The sequence below is a fragment of the Amblyomma mixtum genome, chromosome 5, assembly GCF_055824585.1.
Source record: "Amblyomma mixtum isolate Tamu chromosome 5, ASM5582458v1, whole genome shotgun sequence".
NCBI classification, from domain to species: Eukaryota; Metazoa; Arthropoda; class Arachnida; order Ixodida; family Ixodidae; genus Amblyomma; species Amblyomma mixtum.
This window is the reverse complement of record NC_143016.1, coordinates 191,971,645-191,996,491: the sequence shown is the minus strand read 5'-3', so window position 1 is coordinate 191,996,491 and position 24,847 is coordinate 191,971,645. Positions and strand designations below refer to the sequence as shown.

Here is a 24,847-nt window from a genome sequence, read left to right as displayed (position 1 = left end):
GGAGAGAACGACATCGGCGAGTGGGCAGGCAAGATAATCCCCATCAGGAACCGCAGGAAATGGTGACATAGGCAGATAAACGGCAGAGTCGGGGGGCAGGCGAGCGTATTCGGTGGAGCGAAGGCGGGGCGTGGAGCTTGAGGGTGTGTCGGCTGAGCTGAGAGGGAGGTCCAGTCGTAGAAGGCCGCTGGAGCAGTCGATAAGGGCAGAGTGAGCGGTTAGAAAGTCTAGACCAAGGATCACATTGTGAGGGCAGTGTTCGAGGACGGTGAACAAAACTGGGATGTGATGATCGGCAAGAGTGACGCGGGCAGTGCACAGGCCAGTGACGGCAGCAGTGCTGCCATCGGCAACGCGAACGGTGGGCGAAGCGGCAGGGGTCTGAACTTTCTTGAGGCGACGGCAAAAGGATGAGCTAAGAACCGAGACTTGGGCACCAGTGTCAATGAGGGCAGAAACAGGAACACCGTCCACAAAAACGTCGAGCAGATTACAGGGCGAAGGCTGGGTCAGTAGAGGATTTTCAGGTCGGGGCACCAATGCAGCATCACCTCCGGGAGCTGCACTGGCTAGTTTCCCGCGAAGCGGCCTGCAGAGGACGGTGAGTAACTGCGGTACGGAAGAGGTGAGCGGGAACGGTGGGCTGTCGGGGAGGGAGAGCGGCTGGTTCTACGAGGAGGCGGTGTGGACTCGGCGCTGGGTGGGTCATTCCGAGGCGTGAAGCGACGGGGTCCATAGTCACAACGGCGGTCGACGTAGGGCAGAGGTCGGGGAGGTGCGTACCAACGGCTGCGGCAGTGGCGAGAGATGTGGCCTACGCGTGAGCACGTAAAGCAGATCGGCCGGTCGTCAGGGGTACGCCACTCATCCGGATTGCGATACCTTGTGTAACTTGGGACGAAGGTGTTGCGGGCCGTAGCAGTAGCGACCACGGGAGAGATGGGGCTCGCACTCCGTGGTTCGACGGGACGATGGCTGGAGGGCATGCCCAGGTTGGCGACTTCCTGGCGTACGACAGCTTGAATAAGGGATATTGTGGCCAGGGTGCTGTCCGACAAGGGCGCGTTGGTCGTAACAGGAGCCAGGGCCTCCAGTTCACGGCGCACGATGTGAGTCACGTTGTCGGGGTTTGAAGGCTGCCTCAGTGTCGGCAGATCCTCGCACGTGGAACTGGCAGCTGTGTTAGGCAGGCGGTCAAAGCGGTGTGCAATTCGCCGGTGCTTGGCCTGCTCGAAGCGTCGACACACCTGCAGAACGGAGTCAACCGTAGAGCAGTCCCGGCATAGAAGTAGGTGGAAGGCATCGTCGGCAATGCCTTTAAGAATGTGGCCTATATACCTTATCGTCTTCGGTCATGTTGGGATCGACCTTTCGGCACAGTGCCAAGACGTCTTGAATGTATGTGATATATGATTCAGGGGCCGTTTGGGCGCGAGCTGCAAGTTCTTTTTTGGCAGCAAGCTGACGGCCAACTGGTTTCCCAAACAGGTCGCGGAGCTTCTGCTTGCAGGCATCCCACGTGGCAATCTCTTCTTCGTGGGTTTCGAACCAGACGCGTGCGGTGCCGGCAAGATAAAATATCACATTGGCCAGCATCAGCGTGGCGTCCCACCTGTTGTGCTGGCTAACACGCTCATAAAGCGAGAGCCAGTCCTCGACGTCCACGCCATCTGTACCGCAGAATGTGCCCGGGTCGCGAGGGTGGGCTACGACGACAGTTGGCGTGGCAGGCGCAGACGGAGGGGCCGGGTCGGTAGTCATCTCGCCGGTTCGGCCCGTCGTTTCGTCGGCTCGTCGGGTCGTCGGCATGTCGGCTCGAACCCGCGACCACCACCAAAAGATGTTACGGGGGTGTTACGGCGGTTAATCTATATTGGCGGCTGCTCTGAGATGGCCAGCACTCAGCTCAGACACCGAGGGCCCAGCTACCAACTGTCAACGTCGTCGTCGTTCAGCGCACCGCCACTTCTTCGTTTACGATTCCTCCACTTATGGGGTAACAATATGTATATATGAGAGAAGCCAACAGCCAGAGAAACCAAGGGACACAGGGGATTTTTAATTTCTGTGGCTGTTGGCTTCTCTCATATTTATAACGAGCCCCTCATTCCCCTTCCCTTGTTTGGTTAATATATATATATATATATATATATATATATATATATATATATATATATATATATATATATATATATATATATATCACAGAAGCCAACAGCCACAGAAACCAAGTAGCACAGGGGATTTTTTCTTAATTTATTTATTTTGTGGTGTTGATCAATTGAGAATATTACTTAATATGTTATCGCTTAAAGCTAATTGATTAGAAAAGCAGAAGAAAAAAACAACCACATGCCGCCGGTGGGATCCGAACCCACGATCTCCGAATTACGCGTCCGGTGCTCTACCTCTGAGCTACGGCGACGGCTGTCAAATCTTCTGCTTTCGGGGGTATTTACGTTTACAAGTAACCTAACCTTGAGAGTGTTCATCAGCGCCACCCACGTCCATAAGCGGCGGACGTATAACGTCCTGAGTTACCGCAGGTGTGACGTAGAACATCATCGAACGGAGAGGGTGAAAGCTGTGTGAGAACCCTCTTATGCTTCCTATGGCGTCAAGGCTGCCAGAACCGAGGCCCTCGTTAAGCAATTAAGCAAACAAGGGAAGGGGAATGAGGGGCTCGTTATAAATATGAAAGAATCCAACAGCCACAGAAACCAAGGGGCACAGGGGATTTTTTTTTATTAATTTATTTATTTTTGTGGTGTTGATCAATTTTAGAATATTACTGAATATGTTATCGCGTAAAGCTAATTGATTAGAAAAGCAGAAGAAAAAACAACCACATGCCGCCGGTGGGATCCGAACCCACGACCTCCGAATTACGCGTCCGGTGCTCTACCTCTGAGCTACGGCGACGGCTGTCAAATCTGCTTTCGGGGGTATTTATGTTTACAAGTAACCTAATCTTGAGAGTGTTCATCAGCGCCACCCACGTCCATAAGCGGCGGACGTAGAACGTCCTGAGTTACCGCAGGTGTGACGTAGAACATCATCGAACAGAGAGGGTGGAAGCTGTGTGAGAACCCTCTTATGCTTCCTATGGCGTCAAGGCTGCCAGAACCGAGGCCCTCGTTAAGCAATTAAGCAAACAAGGGAAGGGGAATGAGGGGCTCGTTATAAATATGAAAGAATCCAACAGCCACAGAAACCAAGGGGCACAGGGGATTTTTTTTATTAATTTATTTATTTTTGTGGTGCTGATCAATTTCAGAATATTACTGAATATGTTATCGCGTAAAGCTAGTTGATTAGAAAAGCAGAAGAAAAAACAACCACATGCCGCCGGTGGGATCCGAACCCACGACCTCCGAATTACGCGTCCGGTGCTCTACCTCTGAGCTACGGCGACGGCTGTCAAATCTTCTGCTTTAGGGGGTATTTATGTTTGCAAGTAACCTAACCTTGAGAGTGTTCATCAGCGCCACCCACGTCCATAAGCGGCGGACGTAGAACGTCCTGAGTTACCACAGGTGTGACGTAGAACATCATCGAACGGAGAGGGTGGAAGCTGTGTGAGAACCCTCTTATGCTTCCTATGGCGCGTCAAGGCTGCCAGAACCGAGGCCCTCGTTAAGCAATTAAGCAAACAAGGAAAGGGGAATGAGGGGCTCGTTATAAATATGAAAGAATACCCCCGAAAGCAGATTTGACAGCCGTCGCCGTAGCTCAGAGGTAGAGCACCGGACGCGTAATTCGGAGGTCGTGGGTTCGGATCCCACCGGCGGCATGTGGTTGTTTTTTCTTCTGCTTTTCTAATCAATTAGCTTTACGCGATAACATATTCAGTAATATTCTAAAATTGATCAAGACCACAAAAATAAATAAATTAATAAAAAAAATCCCCTGTGCCCCTTGGTTTCTGTGGCTGTTGGATTCTTTCATATTTATAACGAGCCCCTCATTCCCCTTCCCTTGTTTGCTTAATTGCTTAACGAGGGCCTCGGTTCTGGCAGCCTTGACGCCATAGGAAGCATAAGAGGGTTCTCACACAGCTTCCACCCTCTCCGTTCGATGATGTTCTACGTCACACCTGCGGTAACTCAGGACGTTCTACGTCCGCCGCTTATGGACGTGGGTGGCGCTGATGAACACTCTCAAGGTTAGGTTACTTGTAAACATAAATACCCCCGAAAGCAGAAGATTTGACAGCCGTCGCCGTAGCTCAGAGGTAGAGCACCGGACGCGTAATTAGGAGGTCGTGGGTTCGGATCCCACCGGCGGCATGTGGTTGTTTTTCTTCTGCTTTTCTAATCAATTAGCTTCACGCGATAACATATTCAGTAATATTCTAAAAATTGATCAACACCACAAAAATAAATAAATTAATAAAAAAAATCCCCTGTGCCCCTTGGTTTCTGTGGCTGTTGGATTCTTTCATATTTATAACGAGCCCCTCATTCCCCTTCCCTTATATATATATATATATATATATATATATATATATATATATATATATATATATATATATATATATATATATATATACCACCCTAGTACATCCGCACTGATATTCGGTCTCTATTCCTTCGAGCTGTCTATGAATTCTCTAGTAAAACTAGTTTGGGCTAGGGGCTAGTTGGCTCATGTTGAAAGAAAAAACTGGTAATGGCGCAAGAAACGAGGACACGGAAGGCCCACAAAAGACAAAAGTCCTGTCTTTTGTGTGCCTTCCGTGTCCTCGTTTCTTACGCCATTACCAGTTTTTTTCTTTCAACATGAATTCTCTCTCGCAGTTCCAACTGCTTGCAAAGTCGTTCAACCATCCCGCTTGCCCAGACTGATGTCTGCCCCACGCTCGGATTTCTCTTCCAGGACCTAAATGTCCATCTCCGGCGGCCACATTAAACGACTCAGTTTAATGCTAAATTTTGCGGTCATTGCCCACCAAACACCATGTGTTCGGCATTCTCACACATGCAGCCCGTAGAGCCATATGTCGGTTGGCTCGGTGGACCTAAAGGTTGTTCCGCTCTTTATAGCTCGTTCCTCAGTATCGCTCCGTTGTCGGCGTCGGCAACCACAGCGCCACCTGCCTCGGTTGCCAAGTGACAAAGCGGAGAGGAGGAAGTCGCCTCTCCTCTCTTAGAGTAGAGGAAGGAGTAAGAAAGATGGATATCGAAGAGGGCACGAGGTGGCGGTTGGCAAAACGGAGAAAGTGAAATGTCTTTCTCCACATTCAGGGCAGATGAGAAAATGGGAGAGGGAAAAGTAGGTCTAGTGGCTTGAGCGTCGGCCTCAGCTGCGAGAAGTGGTTTGGTTCGAGCACCACCACCGGATAAGGATGAATACAATTAAGCTTCCCCCAGCACGTCGCCCGGCTTCTTTCTTTGCTTTGACACCCCATGCTAACGCTCAAACATTCGCGTTAGACACCCGTAACTGTCTTGCGATCTTTTTAGAACGCAGCTCCTTGGCGCCGGTTCCGGCGGTTCGCGGCGTCGCCGTTGTCCCCCGTAACCAGCTCCACAACCGGGGCAGCGCTAGGGTCCCTAGAAATTCTTGCAAGTATTTCTAGGGTCCCTAGATTAATCTCGATCAGAGCTTAACCCGAGTCTAATATCGTCGCCAGATGGGCCTACGGCCGGTCAAAGCAAAACCATGAGCTAATAACGCTAAACATATGCTTTCGCACGTCTACTAGGTTTAACTACATTTTACTCGGTTCAACTATTCGCAGTAGGATTCAAGCTACCAAGCCGAGATGGAGCAGTCGAACAATAATGTTAAGTTAGAGCTCGAGAACTAAGCACAGAGACGAGAAACGCGTCGCCACTCTCTCCTGTCATAGGTGGCGTTGCGCTGCAAATCATGTCGCGTCAGGCAGTCTAGTGAAGAATCGCAGTAACGCACACCGCATTCCGCAAATGTGCACACAAAACTAATAAATTTGAAGGCCGCTTAACTGCTGTCATCTGCTGACCAATGATAGCATTATTATTATTATTTACTTAGTTCATTTTACATAATTTAAGTTCGACTTCCAACCTCCCGATGCTCTGTTGATGCTTTTTGATGCACGCTCGTGAGATGGCGCTCCCATGCGCCTTTTTTTCGCTGTTGCCACTAAACCAGCCCCGAGTTCGAAATTGGGCTCGCGTATATCTTAAGTGCTCGTGTTTTGTTGCTTTCAGACTGACTTTGCGCACGAATGGCAGTTAACATCTAGCGCACAGCTCGAGAGGCTAGCAATTTAACACCCGGGATGTCTCGTGCGTGTAATGCAACTGCCCATGAAAATGATTTGCGGCGCCGCGGGTTCGAATCTTGCTTGCAGCTATAACCTTTCGAAGTTTTAACTATTCTTTTGACATTACACGTCCTCGAGCAATGCGCGATATTTATCACTAACCGTTGCCGACGTGTTTTCCCCCACGTGGCTGTTCTTGCTGTCGCATTCATACACAGCAAGTTCTGCATGTTCAGACACAGCGCGACTGAGATTCGTGGACGTTGATTCCATCGATGGCTAAGTGCAAGTCTGAGTATCACTTCCGACAATTTTTATTACGGCACGAATCTAACAAACAATTAAGCCATTGGGCCTTTCCGGTCTCCCTTCTGTGAATGAAATTTTGAAAACTTAACAATAATTTGCAACAGATTGCTGGCCCGGTTCCTCCATGGCGTAAGCACCCATTGTTGCCAGCACAACACAGAGCACAAAGAAAACGTCTCTGGAATTAATTACACAAAGGTGAAAAGCGCTGGACAGCATCGAAGAATGCTTTTTACGGACAGCACCGATAGTGAGAACACTCAAAAACCACTAAATTTCTCTGTCGGGTTCTTATCTGATCCATGCTGCTCTCGCGTTCTGTAGAAAAGCCGATATGAAACATTTTACAGTTTTTGGCTTAAGCAGCCCCCCATTCGTGTTTTCATGTATTTTAGCTGCAGGCACGTACAAGCGCAAAAAAACACGGACAGAGAAGAGACTTGGCTTGTACGTGCCTGCTATGAACCAACTAGCCCAAATGTCTGTGCTCTTTAGCTGCAGGTTTACATTCCAAAAGAGAAGCTGCAGCTTTCGAGGTATTGATAAACTTTTACGGCCCAACTGTTTTAGAGTCCGCGACTTTTGATGCTGGCACTGAGGTAAACGCAGTGATCACAGAGTGATGCGGTTCATGCGGCTCAGCCTAACTCTACCAAGTGTGTAAGGCTACCAGTATACAAAGCAGCAAGGTCTAAATTCCAGCTTGGACAAATTAACGTGCCAGCAGAGAACGGCACAGATTATTGCTTTATAAAGCATGAAACATTGATATGCTTATAAGCATCTCAAGCGGAAAGCAGTTACAACAACGAATAACATCACTGGATTTTAACCAGTTCTGCGGTATCAACCTTTTCAGTCGTCGATTAGCAAAATACCCACTCTCTACGAACGAAAGTAGGTTAAAAACGAGAGATCAACACAATAACATCGCGCGCAGAACGGAGAATGGCCGATGAACACAAACTAGCGAAAGTTGCAAAGGTAATCGTGAATTCCACCTTCGAACGTGAAAACATTGGGAAGAGCATGAGCTGCACAACGAGGACTACTTTTCTGGCGACAAAACTGAGCGACGTGTTTGCGACTACTGCGAAGCTGCTCACGAACACACAAGGGCAAATCAGAGGTACAGTCCTGTGATGCGAGAAACCACGGCATGTTTAAAGAAAAAAATTCCGCAGGTGGCATAGTCAGCGGAAATTTTCGAACAGCCAAAAGAGTACAAAATTTTCCCCCTTACAGCGTCTACATACCAGAAAGCCAGTGATAAGAAATACGTGCGCTCGCCTCGTTGCAATAGGTTCCTGCATAAAATCAACACGTACGCTGGCGACTGTGAAAATAAGCTCGGCTGTCTAATGAACTAGAAGTTTAACTGATGGGCAGAGAATTGCCTACCATAAAATTGCGCTCTCAAAAACATATAGCACTTTTAGCAGTGTTCGATACGCACAGAATAACGTAGTGTTTTAGTAAAAAATATCGGCAAGGAATGCCGTCGGTGTTCATCTTGTAAAGGAGTTAATTGTTCACATGCACATTGCACGCCGTTACACTTGCGAGGCTCCACAGGTGCCTGATAACTGCTCACCATCACTGAAAAAAAAAAAATCATTTTCCTTCCGTAATCAGGAACTGTTGCACATTGTAGGAGACAAAATGTTCAATAGGTCACAATTGAAACGACTCAAAGGCCAGAACTACAGTGGCACCAATCACAAAGTGGTCTCCGTAAACACGGCAGTGAAAATGTCAAATGAAGTTCGAAGGTCCCCTCTGCAGGTATACGTCCGAGGACGTGATCCGTGAGATTGGCCTCGTGATCGGAACTTCGAAACGCTGCTATGGTGCTGCGGTTGAATTCCTCCCGATATCGGGCCAGGTGAACTCTGTGGCGAGCCGGTGTTGTGGGCCGCACTTGAACGCTCGCCGGAAACGCTGCACCGCTGGAAGAGCGACGTTGCAGATGGCGATCTGGGAGGAGGAGGACAGGCGGGGGAAAGTCACAGGCGTTCGTCATAGAAAATGCCCGCTAAGTACATCGTTCTGAACAACGGTTGTGCCTAATGAGTCGCCAAATGCAGAGACTAAGGCTTGTGGCTGCCGCATTTTTTAACGCCGTAAGGCGGCCGGGCACACTATCAAATCAAATCAAATCAAATTATTTTCCCACCTAGAAATTTCCAGACGGAGGGGAGCTGCAAGAGAAAGCTGCCCATTGACAGCTTGACTGGCCCTAATTGTCAACTAATTATCACTAATTATCAACATCCTTCCATGTTACATAACAAGAAACCTGCGCAATGTCAAATCGCTGATGCTAATTACGAGACAAATATTTTAACCTGCTTTATTAATGATTGTCCTTGGGAGATACTATGGAACGTAGCAGCTATTTCCAACTGTTGAGATCAGATTGCAGACGACCTCCTCTACCTTTGCAATTGGCTGGAATACAATAAAAATTTTAATTTCTTCGTGCCTAGCATTTGAGTTGAAAACAATTTTTTTTAAATACCTTACAGATCCATTGGGCATTGTGTAAGGGGAGCGAAAAAAATATAATGCAGTGCATTAATAACCAAAGGAAACACAAGGAAACATACGATCATGATAAAAAAGAAATAAATCTATACAGTGCATTATTAACCAAAGGAAACAAAAGGGAAAGATACAGTCATGATAAACAATATATCAACAAATAAGTAGAGAAGAAGAAACGACGCGGAAATAACAACAGGAAAAGAGAAAAAAAAGAATACGCGGCACAAAATAAAGCACTACAATAAAGGATAATGTGCTCACCGAACGTGGGAACAATGAGTAAAATAGCGCGATTAAGGCAAACACGGAAACATGGCAGGCAAACATAAGTAAGAAAACATCCGAATGGCACAAGTGTAGCAGCAAAGCAAAGAGCAAAAAAATCAGAAAAATATAAGACGAACGTAGGCGTGCTAAATGACGGTTTCAGTGAAATATGTGATGAGTTGAGAATGGAAAGATTCTAGATTAGACGCGGAAGCGATATTGTCTGGCAGATCATTCCATAATCTGATGGCTCATGGTAGGGCAGATGAATTGAAAGCCAATGTGTCACCATGTATTCTTTCAAAACTAAACTGATTATATAATCTTTTCGACGTGCGGGATAAGACATCGAGTTGAAATGAACTAGTTCTATTGAAGTGCGCATATTTGTGAAATAGTGTTAGGAGAGCGATGTCACGGCGCGTGCTTAATGATTGTAGAGAAAGATCTGTTTTAATCTGAGTGACGCTTGAACGGTAGTTATAGTTTCGTGAAATGAATCGTGCTGCCCTGTTTTGGATAGATTATAACGCGATGATCATGTTCTTATGACAGGGAGACCAAATGGGAGAAGCAAATTCAAGTTGTGGACGAACAAAAGTGAGATATGCTAGATTTCGAATATTAGATGGTGAATTTCGGAGATTACGGCGTAGGTATCCTAATGACTTAGAGGCGACGGCACATATATGGATGAGATATGGTATGACCATGAAAGATCTGAAGAAAGGTTAACGCCAAGGTATTTGTAATGTGATACGTGAGAGAATAGATCATTTTGAATACGGTATGTATAGCTAGATTTGTTATTTTTACGGGTGAAAGAGATGACTTTGCACTTTGTTACATTAAGAGTCATTAACCATGAGTTGCCCCAGTCGTTAATAGTAAGAAGGTCTGATTGGAGCGCCAGGTGGTCATTAGTAGGTCTAATAGGGCGGTATATAATGCAATCATCCGCGAAAATTCGCATACTGGAAGTTATATTGTTAGGTAAATCATTGATATAAATAAGAAATAACAAGAGACCAAGCACACTGCCCTGCAGTACACCGGAGTTAACCGGGGAAAGGTTAGAGGACAGATTATTAACAAATACAAACTGTTTTTGTTTCCGGATTTAAAAATTCGCACTATTTTAGCCATCTTCCAGTCTGAGGGTAGTATTCCTGTAGTTAATGACTGCTGAAAAATATGAAATAAAATTTTGCTTGCCACTGGAACTGTATATTTAAAAAATTTTGAACTAATGCCATCAACACCAGCCGAAGTAGATACCTTAAGAGAATTTATGAGACACGTGATGCCTTCTTCAGTTATCTGAATAGGTGTCATGTAGCGGTAATTGAGATCGGGAACTTCCGGAAGGGTAGAATGCTCTTCAGAAGATGACACAGATCAAAAGAACTATTATGATACATTCCAGCGGCTAAAAAGACACGGACGAAGGTAGACGAGACAGGACGAACGCCGGACTTCAACTGAGGTTTATTTCACAAACAGCGATAATATACAAAAGGGGGCGCAAGGAAAAGTAATCCGTGACAAGATTAACCCATAATCAAAAAGTGCAGAAGGCTCCTTTGCCATGCCACTCATGTTTTCCACATCGGCGCACCTACTATCTATCGCCTACCTGGCTGAATCCAACCGATTCAGCCAGGTAGGCGATAGATAGTAGGTGCGCCGATGTGGAAAACATGAGTGGCATGGCAAAGGAGCCTTCTGCACTTTTTTGATTATGGGTTAATCTTGTCACGGATTACTTTTCCTTGCGCCCCCTTTTGTATATTATCGCTGTTTGTGAAATAAACCTCAGTTGAAGTCCGGCGTTCGTCCTGTCTCGTCTACCTTCGTCCGTGTCTTTTTAGCCGCTGGAATGTATCATAATAGTACTACCAACCAACTAGCCCAACTTTCTACGCTTAAAGATCAAAAGAAGGTGTTAAATATTGAGGGGCACTCGTTGTCTGGGATGGGGGTGTTGTTACTTTGTAGAGAGATGGAACTATCATCACGCTCAGGGCATACTTGTTTCCAAAACTTTTTGGGGTTTGTTTTCAAAAGGGCTGGAAGATCATGTGAAAAATATTTGTCTTTTGCAGCAGATAAGGCGGAACAATAGAGTTTTAGTGTGTCACTGTACTTCGTTAGTGACTGCGACATTGCAACTAGCGTGGAAAGCACAAGGACAGCGACAAAAGAAACCGACGGGACAGCACGCTAGACTTCAACTGACGTTTTAATGCACACATAACAGATTTTTACACTTGTATTCGGCGCATGCTCAGGAGACTGTACCCCCGCCCCCTTCTCTTTATCACGAAGCACGTTGTCATAACAAAGAGTAAACATTTAAACCAAATTGACGCGCAAGTTTTTCGACAGATAGATTATCTCTTTTTTCGTGAGGGCTACTGAGGGTGCGCTCACGCACTTGTCCCCTGCCTTATCAATGCAAAATGCTTTAAATATCTCCCTATCACCCTGCCTATGAAGCCGCCTCAGCACTCTCGTGTGGCTAAAGAGTGGCTGAAGAAAAATGCGTTCCACTCTTTAGCCACACGAGAGTGCTGAGGCGGCTTCATAGGCAGGGTGATAGGGAGATATTTGAAGCATTTTTCATTGATAAGGCAGGGGACAAGTGCGTGAGCACACCCTCAGTAGCCCTCACGAAAAAAAGAGATAATCTATCTGTCGAAAAGCTTGCGCGTCAATTTGGTTTAAATGTTTACTCTTTGTTATGACAACCTGCTTCGTGATAAAGAGAAGGGGGCGGGGGTACCGTCTCCTGAGCATGCGCCGAATACAAGTGTAAAAATCTGTTATGTGTGCATTAAAATGTCAGTTGAAGTCTAGCGTGCTGTCCCGTCAGTTCCTTTTGTCGCTGTCCTTGTGCTTTCCATGCTAGTTGCAATGTCGCAGTCACTAACGAATACACACCAACTAGCCCAACTGTCTTCCATGGTCACTGTACTTATTCCACGCAGAAATGGTACAGGCACGCTTAGCATTCCGGTATAGCCGCTTTTTCTTGTTCCTTGGTTGTTTAAGCCTTCTAGTAAACCAAAATTGCGAACCAATTGCAATGGGCTTCAAGGTTTTTTCAGGTTAGCAAGATGGAACTCAAAAACAAAGTGTAGCAATAAAACTAGAGCAGCCCTTTGACGTTGCACGAATTTTTTTTGGCAATTTCCTGATAACACACATCCCCAGAATCGAAACGAGAAAGTTGCCGCTCAGGCTGCAGATTTAATGCGGAAGTGTTTCGCTACGAAATTAGAACCTGACGGCGATGACCGTTTCCTTTATTCTGCTGGGGGGCTATTCGTACGCTGGATATTGGAGAAATACGAAACGGCCTAAAACAAGCCGAGGGGCGGAAACCGGGGAAAAATAGTGCTCCACAAATGGAATCGAATCAAAAAAGCCTGATTTTTTTAGCTTAACGCACCTTTTCATTTCCTGCTTCAGTCATTACTCGGCTGCTCATAAATTATTCCGGAGTCCTCCGTTGCAGCACCCCTTCCTACCTGCTTTTATTCCCACCTTCCTCCGTTCCATTACGGCGCGGTTAGGGTGTCCACCGATGTGAGACAATTGCGTGCCATTTCCTTTTGTCAAAAACCAAAACCAATTTTTAGTTTTCACTAAAGGACGCGGGAAAAATCCTGGTCGCGTTTCGGCGAATGCAGAGCGCGGAAGGCATCCTCGTGCTGTGCACAGTGAGCTTCATAGAATGAAGGTGTTCAAAATTGCTCTGCTGCCCTCCACAGCAGCGCAGCTTTCGGTTCCATTTTCCCCTCGCTCCTTTTCCTCCCTTCTACATATTTAGGGCAATTGCATTCAAGCTGTCATCATAAAATTTCCGGTCTCTCCGTAACGAAAGCCCCTGAACAGTTATTTTGGGTGGCGTGACCACTACGACGTCATCCAAGTTGCCTGACCCATATGAGCAGTCAGAAAACAGCGCTAATTTCGAAATTCCCTGATTGGTCAATTGAGAGATGACGTCATCAGGGTCACCTGACCTCAAAGGAAACAGTTGCCGCGCCAAATTTCAATTTCTCTATGACTGGTAGAGAGATCAAATGAACATGCGACGTGGGCATAGCCTGGCCAGCATGGCACTTGGTAGCCTGCCCACCGGTTTGTGAACTACCGGCGCCCTGTATCATATACAAATGAAAGTAATTCAAATATATAGAGTGCAGTTGCTACCTGCCAGGGAAGTGGGGAAGCCATTAACACCTGAACCACTGCGCCAGCAGTGGTATGAGGACTCCCCGCGACCTATGAATGCGAGCGAAACAGTCGGTACGTCAACGACACCACCCGACCGCCGGTGCGCCAATCACAATGCGCCGCGAAGTTTGAAAACCTGACAACTACCAAAGTTTGCAAGTGAACCCAACCATATTTCGAAGGCCAGGCCTGAAAAAAGTTTTAGGTGAATCAGTGCGGATTAGTTGCTGCATTATGGGGGACTCGCTATTCAGATTAATGTAACCCCAATTGGTAATCCATGAAAGGTAAGGGAATGTTCTAAGAAAGTGATGACTCATGTATACCACGTAAGGGCAATGAAAAGCGTTTCCAACCTTAGTTTAGGCGGGGAAATCGCAAGAACATTACACACTTGCTACCAGTCCCCCGCCGCGTACAAACACAGCTGCTGGTAAAACTATCCACTGGAAAACCCAAGCCACGGATCACTCGAGCCGCCGCATAGCCCGTGCAAAAGCTCTATACACAGACGCTCCAGTTCGGAAGTCGACGCCGCATGGTTAGAGGAAAGCCTGCACAAGCAAAGACTCGGCAATGGCAGTCACTCAAACCTATCGCCACTATTCACGGAAAACCCACTCCACCCACCACTCGGCCCGCCTCATAGCCCGCGCAAAAGCGCTCCACAAATACTACAGTTCGGAAGCCGACGCCGTGCAGGTGGACGCAGCCTGCTTGAGCGAAGGCGCGGCATTTTTGCGCATTAACTGCACACACCAACCCATCGCCACTCTCCACCTTCATGCATCGACCCCGGAATCCTCGAGAGAGGCAGCAGTCGCGCTTGCCCTTACACCAATGCCTGGTGTGTCCTTACCAATTCAAAATATGCACTCCTAAATTTTGCCCGAGGGCGAGTCCGTGAGATCGCTTTTCGCATCCTCAAGCTTGCCCCCCCAATAATACAGCCCCGCCAGGTGGAGCTTATCTGGATGACTGCTCACTCTCGGAACCCCGGCAGCGAAGCCGCCAATGACCACGCCCGGGGCTTATCAACCGGGTGGTGTTGGTGGTGGTTAAAACATTTATGTAATTAAAGGGAGAGGTGCTGGGGGTCGTGACCTGAAAGGTCACGCCCTTAAACAACAAGGTGGGATGCCTAGTACGGCACCCCATTGGCGGTAGCCGCCGCCCGGGCGCGCTGCGCGTTAGGCGCTTTGGGCCTCCAGGGTGCAGCAGCCGTACAGGGTCGCCTCCCAGACCTCTCGGGTGGGGTTTGGGATAGGGGGTAGATGTGAGACACCTTCCCACAGTGTGAGCATCGCCCGACGAATTGGGGATCTAAATGCTTTAAAGTTGTCGGGCACAGCACCGTGTAAGTGAGCAGGCGCAGGAGTACCCGCTGGTCGGCCTTCCGCAGCCCTTAGCACGGAGAGCAAGCTGCCGGGCTAGTTGGTGAAGCATGTTAAATAGCACGGGGTGGGAAGAGTTTGGTGCGTGGGTTTGTAATAATCGCATATTTCCTTATAAGTGTGAACCGGAGTAAAATATGAGTCCTGGTCAGCATCGGGTCTCGTGGCAAATTCGCGAAGAGAGCGCGCGCGGGCGGCGCCGGCTGCCTCGTTTCCGTGGAAGCCTTGATGACCTGGAGCCCGATCGAGAGATCGGTGCGCGGGATCCGAGTCTCGGCTACAATGTTAGCAGATGCGATAAGCCAGGGGTTTAACCCGCCCTTGTTCGACGTTTCGACAAGCCCCTTACGAGTCGGTGATTACGTATTTGGAGAAGGAGTCGGAGGTTGCCAGGGCGATGCCAACCTGTTCTGCGTCAATTGCTGACTGCGCCTTGAAAATTAGGGCGTCTACTGTTTTGCCCTCGTGGACGACCGCTGCCGTGTACCATCCCCTGGGGTCCGGGACGGAGGCGTCCCTGTAAAAGACTCCTGGTTTGTTCCCAAAGCGGCGGTCCAAGGCTTCTGCCCGCGCCAGGCGCCTGCCATTATGGTCCTCTTTGGACATGTTGTTGGGGAGAGGCCGCACATGGAGGGCCCGTCTACAGTGTACGAGAAGGTGGCAATTCTCCTTTGTGAATTGGTTGTTTAACAATACTGCAGATTGGGCGAGTTGGCGTCTACTCTCGCGCTCGTGTCGTCTACTCTTTCTGTCCGTGTTTTTCGCGCTAAAATTTTGCAAGAATTGGTTGTGCTGGATGTGAAGTCGTGCTCGAAGGCGGCGGCCCGACCCTGTCTTTGTGAGACGAGTGTATTGGTTGTTGAGGTGGGCCTCCTGAAGCTCCCTGAAAGTGTTCACCACCCCCAATGCCATGAGTGGCTGGTGAGACATACAAACCGGTAGGGCCAGCGCTCGTTTCAGAATTTTGCGGAGGATAACCTCGAGGGCATCCTTCTCCTGTTTCCGCAGGCGGAGGCAGGGAGTGGAATGCAAGATTCGACTGCTCACGAATGCGTTCGCCAGCCGCGAAGCGTCTTTGAATCATAACCCTTCGCGCTTGTTGGAAACCTGGGGACCATGTGGCCGACCAGGTCGCTCACCTGCAGGAGCTTGGCGAGTGTTGTGTCGCAGCGTCGTTGGTTCTGTATGAAGATTCCGAGTACTCTGATTTCCTTGGATACGTGAATGGGACCGCTTTGCAAGGAGAGATGGCGGAATCGGAATCGGGCTTTTCCTGCGAGCGCTAGCACTCCGTCGGCGAGCTGACTCACGCATATCGTGCCGACTGCCAGTTGTATCCCTCATCCCACCAAATATTACGGCGCCGCCTCCACAGCCGCCCCCCCCCCCCCCCCCCCCCCGTATGCTCTGCCGAAACCACCCAGGAGTATACACACCCTCTTGTATCCAGTGCACCCACCGGTACGCTACTCTTACCCACATTCTACTTGAATGCCATGCAGACTCTCCTCCGCGGGGCCTGGAGCTCCTGACCAGTGGGGAAAAATGGGAGATCCTACTGCGCTTTGTGGACCCGGCCACGCAGCAGATCGCCACCGACCGGGCCGCCCCCGTTGTGAAACACCATGAACTCATGAACGTATTGTTACGGCACACGACCTTGTGGAACAGTGGGGTCGTGCGGGGACCCACGGAGCTACGTTAAGCTACATTTAGAAGAGCTTTTATCCTCTATTGACAAGTGCGATAAATGGAGCCTCGACACGTTTTTTAGCGCGAAAACGCACAAAGTAGACGTGCCTTTACGAGTTATCGTTTCTGAGAAAGGCACGTGGCAGAAGAGCGTGGGGAAGTTTTTACAAAACAACCTATAGCTCACCTAACTATTGACGACCCTTATCAGGTAAGGAAGTCGGACGAAGTAATAGCATTTCTAAAAACTGACCAGGCCAAGCCACTCCGCGCATTTTCCATTGATGTAAAAGACCTATATTATTTCATCCCTCATGACAAGCTGTTAAAGTGCCTTAGTGAAGCAATTGACGACTACGGAGTGGTAGCATTTCTGAACGCGTGTGGCATTTCTGCAGTAAGCCTTTTAAACCTGCTGCAAGTTTACCCTCAGTCAACCTATGCAGAATGGGAAGGTGCTGTTTTTATTCAAAAGAATGGGATCTGCATAGGATCTTGCATCGCTCCATTGCTAAGTGACATCTTTCTTGCTAAGCTTGACAGGGCGCTCGAACAATCGCTCATGAGCTCTACAGTTGCAAGAGTGTACCGATATGTAGATGATTAGCTTATTTTACTAGATTGTGACCCGGCTAGCTTCGCTTCCGAAGTGAATGACCTGTGCGCGATATCCTCTGAAGTGCTTTCGCCGCTGGAAATTATACATGAAGTGGCTGTGAATGATCGCATTAAGTTCCTTGATCTGACCTTATATCTTACTGATTTCCATGTATGCTGGGTATTTGAACCTAGGGGTAAAGAGCCCTTACTTCCGTATAGCTCAGCCCATTCGAAGCTCGTGAAAAGAGGCATTGTGGCGTCATGCTTTCAAAATGCCATGAAAAAATCCTGCCCACAGAAGATTGATGTTAGTTTCTCCAATCACGTTGATAGACTAACCGACGCAAAATATCCCCTTCATATCCTGGAATCAGTAGCAGAAGGGATTTTGAAAAAGCTGAAGGAGGGCAACGCTGTCCCTCATTCCAAACAAAGAAATCTGGCAGTAATACCTTATGTTCATGTTGTGTCCCACAATTTGAAGAGAATAGGAAAAAAGGCTGGTGTAGATGTTTTTTCGGCTCCTGTCAGACTGAGTGACTTGTGTGCGAGAGTTAATCGCCCGGATAAAAGATCGGAATCTGGTCATAATTGCAAGAAAAACCACAGGATGAAATATGTGCCATACCAAGACAACGTGGTGTATTCAGTCCCGTTGACGTGTGGTGGTTCATACATCGGCCAAACTGGCCGGTGTCTAAATGAAAGACTTAAAGAGCATGCAAACAATGTTAAGAACGCGGCCCGCCACATAGGTATTCACTGTCGTGACTGTTCATATTACCCAGTATTCAAAAACAGCCAAGTAGTTACTAAACACAAGGATAAGCTTACACGAGAGATTACCGAAACATCTGAGATCATGAAACTGGGTGCGAATTGTATCAGCACTCCTTCCGTTGACATCTCGTTGAACGAGCACAACTTTTTGATATGAAATGATCGATGTACACGCGATACACCTGCATGCGCATAGTGACTGGGTTTGATACTTTCCGCTCTTCTGTTCTTGTTTTTCTAAGGTGCAAAAGTGTATATATACGCTGTTAGCATCCGGAATAAACATTTGTTGTCAGTTCAGCGCTGTGTTCGTCCCTTTCTTCCCTTGGCCCTGTGCCGTTGCGCTGCTTCACCAGATATGTCAGACCAACTCACTCACCAGTTCATGTTGTGAACCGAAGTTCCTCTGGAGCCTCTGCATAACTGTCGATGTCTGCCTATTAAGTTTGGCGACCAACAGGAGCTGTTGTTTATGGCGCCTAACTTTAGCGGTAGGCATAAAAATTACTACTAGTCATGATGAAAATCATATTTTCAAGTTTATCATTTAGAGTGAGCGGTTCACAATGAAAAATAGGACAAGGAAATGTGTATAGAGGAGACATCACCTGCTTGCATGTAATCAAACATCATGAAGATCGTAGATCGAAATTGGAGGTGAATTATGAATTGGGTGGAGAGCATATTGAGGACAAATGGTTGTCACACGGAACAGCTGAAGAGCATATCTACGGCGCGACAATGACCATGCGGGTTCGCGTTGCTTATCCCCTACAGATTTAGCTTTCACGCTTTAACAAAGGTCCGGAATGTGACCTCAGGGAAGACGTGAATGCTGTGCAGAAACCTTTTTCTGAAGCTCGCGGCCTGCCGCTCCACAGTGAGAGAAGCACTGCAGGTAGAAGAACAGCTGGTCGAGCGGGAAGCCCCAGAACAACTTTTTCTCGTCCTTGGAGAGGCCAGCATCGCCTCCATCGCCGGCGTTCTTCTGAAGATAAGGCAGGTTGCTAGCGGTGAGCGCCGCGTAGCTGGCCAGGTACACCTCGTGGGACTCCTGGGGACTGGCGTCCGGCAACAGGCCGCTAGCGTTCAACGCTGCCTTTAAACGGAGTGTGTCCACGTAGAGACGCAACGCACCTGAATCGATGGTTCTAGGCGGGTATGCCTGGATGCGCAGCGGGAAAAAAAGTTTGGGCAAAGCTATTTACACAGGCTATAAAATAAGCGGATTCATTCATTCATTTATTCATTCATTCATTCATTCATTCATTCATTCATTCATTCATTCATTCATTCATTCATTCATTCATTCATTCATTCATTCATTCATTCGCGTGATATGCACTCCCAAACATAGAGTGAGGCGTCGTTCTTCACGATATAATGTATGCAGCCTAATACGTCTTTAAATGTTTTTGAAGGCATTTTGCGACGGGCGCAATCGATATTAGCTCAAACCTTCAGGATTAAGCTTCGTGAAATAAGCAGGAAAAGTGACGCGAAAGCGCATTATGGATAACGCACATAGCAGAGGACATATTACCCTTCGAAATAATTATGAACTTGGACGATTAAACCCCCGTTTTTTTTAAAACTTGGTGGTGAAGAGGTTTATAAAGCAATTTTATATAGTTTGCAATGCTTCTACCGCTTCGCTATTGGAAGTAGGATGCAAGAAATTAGAAGTTACGGAGGGCACTTGAGATTACTTACGTGCTTTAAATTCGAAACAATTGTTTTACCGTGAGCTATGTTGACTGGTTCATTAAAGATTCATTCCTTTCTTGTTACGCTCCTGCTTATTAGCATACAGTCGTAAGGAAACGCATACACTGAGTTTGCCATTATTCGCCAAGATATAACATGGTTTTGTGTCTATGGGTTGCCTGTTCGCCTCGTAATCTGAATGTCCGAGGTTCAATTCAACGCGCCTTTGGAATAAATTTTATTTTCTTTCCTGTAGACGACACTGTCTTATTGTCTACTGTTGCCTTCATGCCAGAGAATGGTGACGTCACTGACGGGGTTTCGGACCATTGCTGCTGGTCAAAGCCGCCGAGTTTTGTTGCCAGTGGGCCGTGTAATCCTTTCGCATTAATTATACAGCTCTGCTCGAGTCTCTCAGGCCGTACAGGCGCTATCGCCGTCAGCTGTGCTGCGCTCGCGCTGGCTACGTGGGGCCACGTGCGGAGTAGAATAAACATGTATAGTTGATACCTATGGTTCCCGGCCGGTTCGCTTCGTCCGCGTCGTGCTCCGTTTAAGTTGTAGAAGACTAAGTCTCTGTTGTTCTACAGTTTGGTGAACCCGGACGTGATGGACGTGGATAACGCCGGCGCGGTTGCGGCTTCCAGGCCCCAGCTCATACGCCGCCTTTGGAGGACATCGCCAGCGTCCACGTTCAGCTGCCATAATTTTGCCCTCGCAGTCCTGCCGTATGGTTCGCGCAAGCGGAGGCTGTGTTCGACCTTCAGCGCACCACTTCGCAACGCGTGAAGTATCTCCACGTCGTGTCAACTCTCTCCCCTGAACTAATGGACGAGTTTGACGATGTTTTGAAGACGCCCGACCCTTCCTCTCCGTATGACCACTTCAAGGCTACCGTCTTGGACCGGAAGACCATCTCGTAGCGCAGCCGCCTGCAGCAGTTGCTCAGCACTGAGGATTTTGGTGACTGTTGACCATCTCAGGTCCTCCATCGAATGCGACAGCTGCACACGACATCAACAACAGTCCTCTACTCCTTGAGCTGTTCCTTAAGCGCCTGCCTCAGAACCTCGTGACGCCCCGGTCGGCGTCAAAAGCGGCCGAAACCGCTTCGCTCGCCAGATTTTTGGGCAAGTGTGAACGCGCCTTTAAATCGTCATTCTAAATAGAAAATAAAGCGAATTTATCACTTATTCGTTTTATTATAGGTGAGGTGAGACGAAGCGAAAGACCGATGCCCCATTTATGACCAGTGAACGCGCCGACAAAGGCAGCAGCAAGGACGAATTCATTCCGAAGCGAGGGGTCCTCCTGCTTCGAAGGGCGCCGCCATGTTTGTCGCCGCGCACTTTCCGCCTGGTCGGCGTCAGAGGCGGCCGAATCCGCTTCGCTCAGAGTATTTTTGGACAAGTGTGAACGGGCCCTTAACACTGCCGCGTTATTACTTGTACCTTTCGTGTTGGTGCAAGGTGGAGCTGGGATTTAACTTCTCCACGCGCTTGTGTCGAAAACCGTCTACAGCCCTGCATACACCAGTTATGAGCACTCAACGATAACTTTTGCCTCTCTATAAGGCATTCTTTTTCAGCTTACGCAAAAAAGCCAGAACTTGACCACAATGATCAAACTCGCCAGCCCAAAAATATATTTCCATTAATGTACGCGGATTCTTTGCGACGAGAAATTGCCATAATGCATGCAGGTTTCCTACCTTCATAACCTGCAGTGCCTCACAGGGCTAATGGCAACCGAATTTCCATGCTAGCCGGTTCCGAACGTACCTCCTCGCAACCACGTGCATGCTTACGTGTTTATACTAGAACATGAGATCGCACTGAAACCCATATTCTCGGGGTGCGCACACACGCCCATGCGTTCTATTGAAGCATTGTATACTCTTGTCTTTGAGATCCGTCTGAACTTTGGGAAACAACGGCAGTGATTTATCCTGAAGCGATGTTCTTCGTCCACGGCTACCACTGCCACGTGCCCTTCTTTGAAACCTGCATGTATTGCTGGGTATTTTGTCGTAGCGCAGACGAAGCAGCAGCCTATACAGGGTGTTTCACATTAGACTTTCTGCAATTTTTAAAAATAAGCTATTTGAATTAGATGCGCGTTTTTTCTGGCATAGCATTGTCAGTGGTGTAGTACATCATAATGTAGCTAAGACGTGCTAACTAGCAGGCTTGTTAACCAATATTTAATAGTTAGCTTTTAAACTATTACCGTTGGGCTCCTTAATTATTGAGAGGCATGTAGCCCACCATAAGTAATGTCCATATCCGTTTTTAGAATTTCGAGAACGCGATTATCCTCGGCGCTGTGGCCTAACAAATTTTGGCTATTTCGACGAGTTAGGTTCACTGGAGAGGTTGCTTTGCCTGCAAGCTTCTCAAACCGCATGCATTTTGGCGCGATGTAGGCGAAATTTGTTGGGCCGCAGCGCCGAGGATAATCGCGTTCTCGAAATTCTAAAAACGGATATGGACATTACTTACGGTGGGATGCATGCCTTTCAATAATTAAGGAGCCCAAGGGTAATAGTTTAAAAGTTAACTATTAAATATTGGTTAACAAGCCCGCAAGTTAGCGCGTCTTAGCTGCATTATGATGTACTACACCACTGACAGTGCTATGCCAGAAAAAGCGCGCATCTAATTCAAATAGCTTATTTCTAAAAATTGCAGAAAGTCAGGTGAAACACCCTGTGTATAGTTGTTTGGCGAAAACAAGTATGATGAACTTAAGTACATCCTTTATTTAAGGAACAAGTGCGTCACCTCGCAGAAGGCACACCATGCCAGCGCACCCCCCCCCCCCCTCCCCCCCCCCCCCCGCCCCCCGGTCTCTTCTGCAGCGACGGAATTGCAAACAGGCCCAAGGAGCTTCAGGTCTGAAGTACTGGTGTGCGTGTGCGTGTGTGTATTTGCGGGGGATAAGGGTGCGAGTGGAAGTTGTAACAACCAAACATATTCACCTCCTCCAGACCTCATGAGAGCTTCTCGCTCTGAACTGAGGGTGAAGGAGGATTGCCGAAGAAGCAGCTTTGATGCCGACGGTGAAGACGCCACAGGTGGTGAGGTGAGGGTGAGGAAAGAAAAAAAAAATGCATGTGTGTGTCGCAACGTTTCTGCCTTTACTGGCCGTTGTTTCAGTTTCCCGTCCAGGGCGCATCTGAATTCTAAAACACACAGGGACGCGAGGACGACGATGGCTGGAAAACACGGTAACCAGAACTGTAGAGTATCTAAAGGCAAGTGTACGAAACGCCTTCTCAGGATGCCGCAGGGTGTCCTCTAGCGACTCCTACGCAGCCGAAAGCAGACGCAGTAGACTACAGTTAGTGACTAGGCACGACTAAGCAACATCGGCATATATCACTAGTAGGAAAGCAATGACTCCAATATTAAGAACACGAATTGTGAGGGTAAGGGAGGGAGCACAAAATGAGGGTGGTAATTAGGGAGAAGCACCTAATTTTAGGATGTGTGGGTGATGGTGACAGTCGACCACAGAATATTGCAAAATTAAGGTGAGGCAGGGTCAGTGACTCAAAGATCAGCGTTAGGAAGAAAAGGCAAAATAGGGACATTTGTCTCCTCTTGTGTGACATGCCAAAAACACAGCGCGCAGGTTTAGTCTTTCTGAACGCCAATCGTGGCTGCCCCGATGAAAAATACAGTGCGCTATGTATTCCAGACCTCCCCTACCGATTCTCGGATTCTCGCTGCCCCTGCCATTTGTGTTTCGGCTCCTTTTCTTGTTTGCCAACCGTCCGTTTTTTTTTTTTCGTTTATCTCAGCCTGTAGCCTCGTTTTCCTCCCGTTCTGGTTATTTTTACAACAAATAAAACCACAACCATTTGTTTCAAATGGCGCAATGCGTAAGTGCGCGCTTCACCTGCCATTACGTCCAGACTCGAGTTCAGTCATTAAGGGGGAATCCGTGACAGAAGTGCCAGAATTTAAACATATATGTAATACCTCGTTTAATTAAACGCATGCATGCTTCTCAGGTTCTTTCAGACATTTTGTAAATTATGATTTTTGCCGCAGTTCTGTTCGTCATGCACGTGTACGCGCACGTAGTATTAGTCATTCACGTTTTCTTCGGTCTCCTATCCTGATGTAGAAAAGGCTATGCGTGAAGCTTTTTGCCGCGAAATTGTTAAGGCTCTGTTCTGCGGAAAATGAGGTGTTGTCGGGGTCGTCGGCGTTGTTCAGCGATAATTCTTGGCGGAGAAAGCCAGGTGAGGCACCTTCGACACGTGACGTTGTGGCGTCATCACAACCTGCCCGCCGGAAGGTGTTGAAAGTGGCAGCCGGCAGGTAAATTATTAAGGCGGAAGCCTTTAATGCCTCATCGTTGTAAGCAGCAGTTGTCGACAGAGAATGTCACGCTTTTCAGTTGGTCGAAACGGTCGTGACGTCACAGTGCGCCAATTTCAAACGGGGCCAATTGTACTTTGGCTAGTAACCATGCAACCAATTGAAGGGACCATATAGTGATGCTCCAAGTAAGTGGGACTGAGCTTAGTTAATTGCTTAATTACCCAATTAGCCTAATTAACTTCTCTAGTCAGGCCATATAAATAAATAAAACCAAGTAAGAAATTGGCCGAGCTTGGGAATCGAACCCCGGTCTCCGGAGTGCGAGTCGAGCACGCTACCACTCCGCCATGCCAGCACGATGGTTTGGAATGAACAAAGGTGCGTCTAGTGAATACGGTGTCTTCGTTCACTCCCATCTTGCTCCCTTCCCGTTATGGTGAGGTTAAGGTGTCGACTAAGACATGAGAGACAAATACATTTCCTTTCCTCAGAAACCAATTTACCGACGAGCAAGGCGTAATTGTCCGTGTTTCAGATTGGTCCCAATTGTCGTGACGTCACCGCGCGCGAATTTTGACGGGTGTCCACCGAAATATGTGAGGCAGTTACTGCGCAACTTCCTTTCCTCAAATACAATTTTCGACTAGTGCCTACTGTGATATGTGAGACAGTTAATGCGTAATTTCCTTTCCTCAAATACAACTTTCATTTTCTTCATT

General features: G+C 47.8%; 1 protein-coding gene and 1 pseudogene across 2 annotated transcripts in view; both read right to left on the bottom strand.

Annotated features, from left to right (window-relative positions):
* Positions 1-210: 210 nt before the first annotated feature.
* On the bottom strand, positions 211-1,792 carry LOC149345272 (uncharacterized; annotated as a pseudogene).
* Positions 1,793-6,587: 4,795 nt separating this feature from the next.
* The window catches only part of LOC149345271 (uncharacterized), a 44,108-nt gene continuing 25,848 nt past the window's right edge, over positions 6,588-24,847 (bottom strand). Inside the window, exons 4-5 of one of the 2 annotated variants that reach the window (XM_089546557.1) lie at positions 18,935-19,252; positions 6,588-8,539 (exon numbers count right to left, since the gene is read on the bottom strand). In XM_089546557.1, coding sequence (XP_089402683.1) covers positions 8,408-8,539; positions 18,935-19,252 — 450 coding nt within the window. In that variant the 3' untranslated portion in view covers positions 6,588-8,407. The remainder of the gene's footprint in view (positions 8,540-18,934; positions 19,253-24,847) is intronic. The other variant, XM_089546558.1, reaches the window with a different exon arrangement.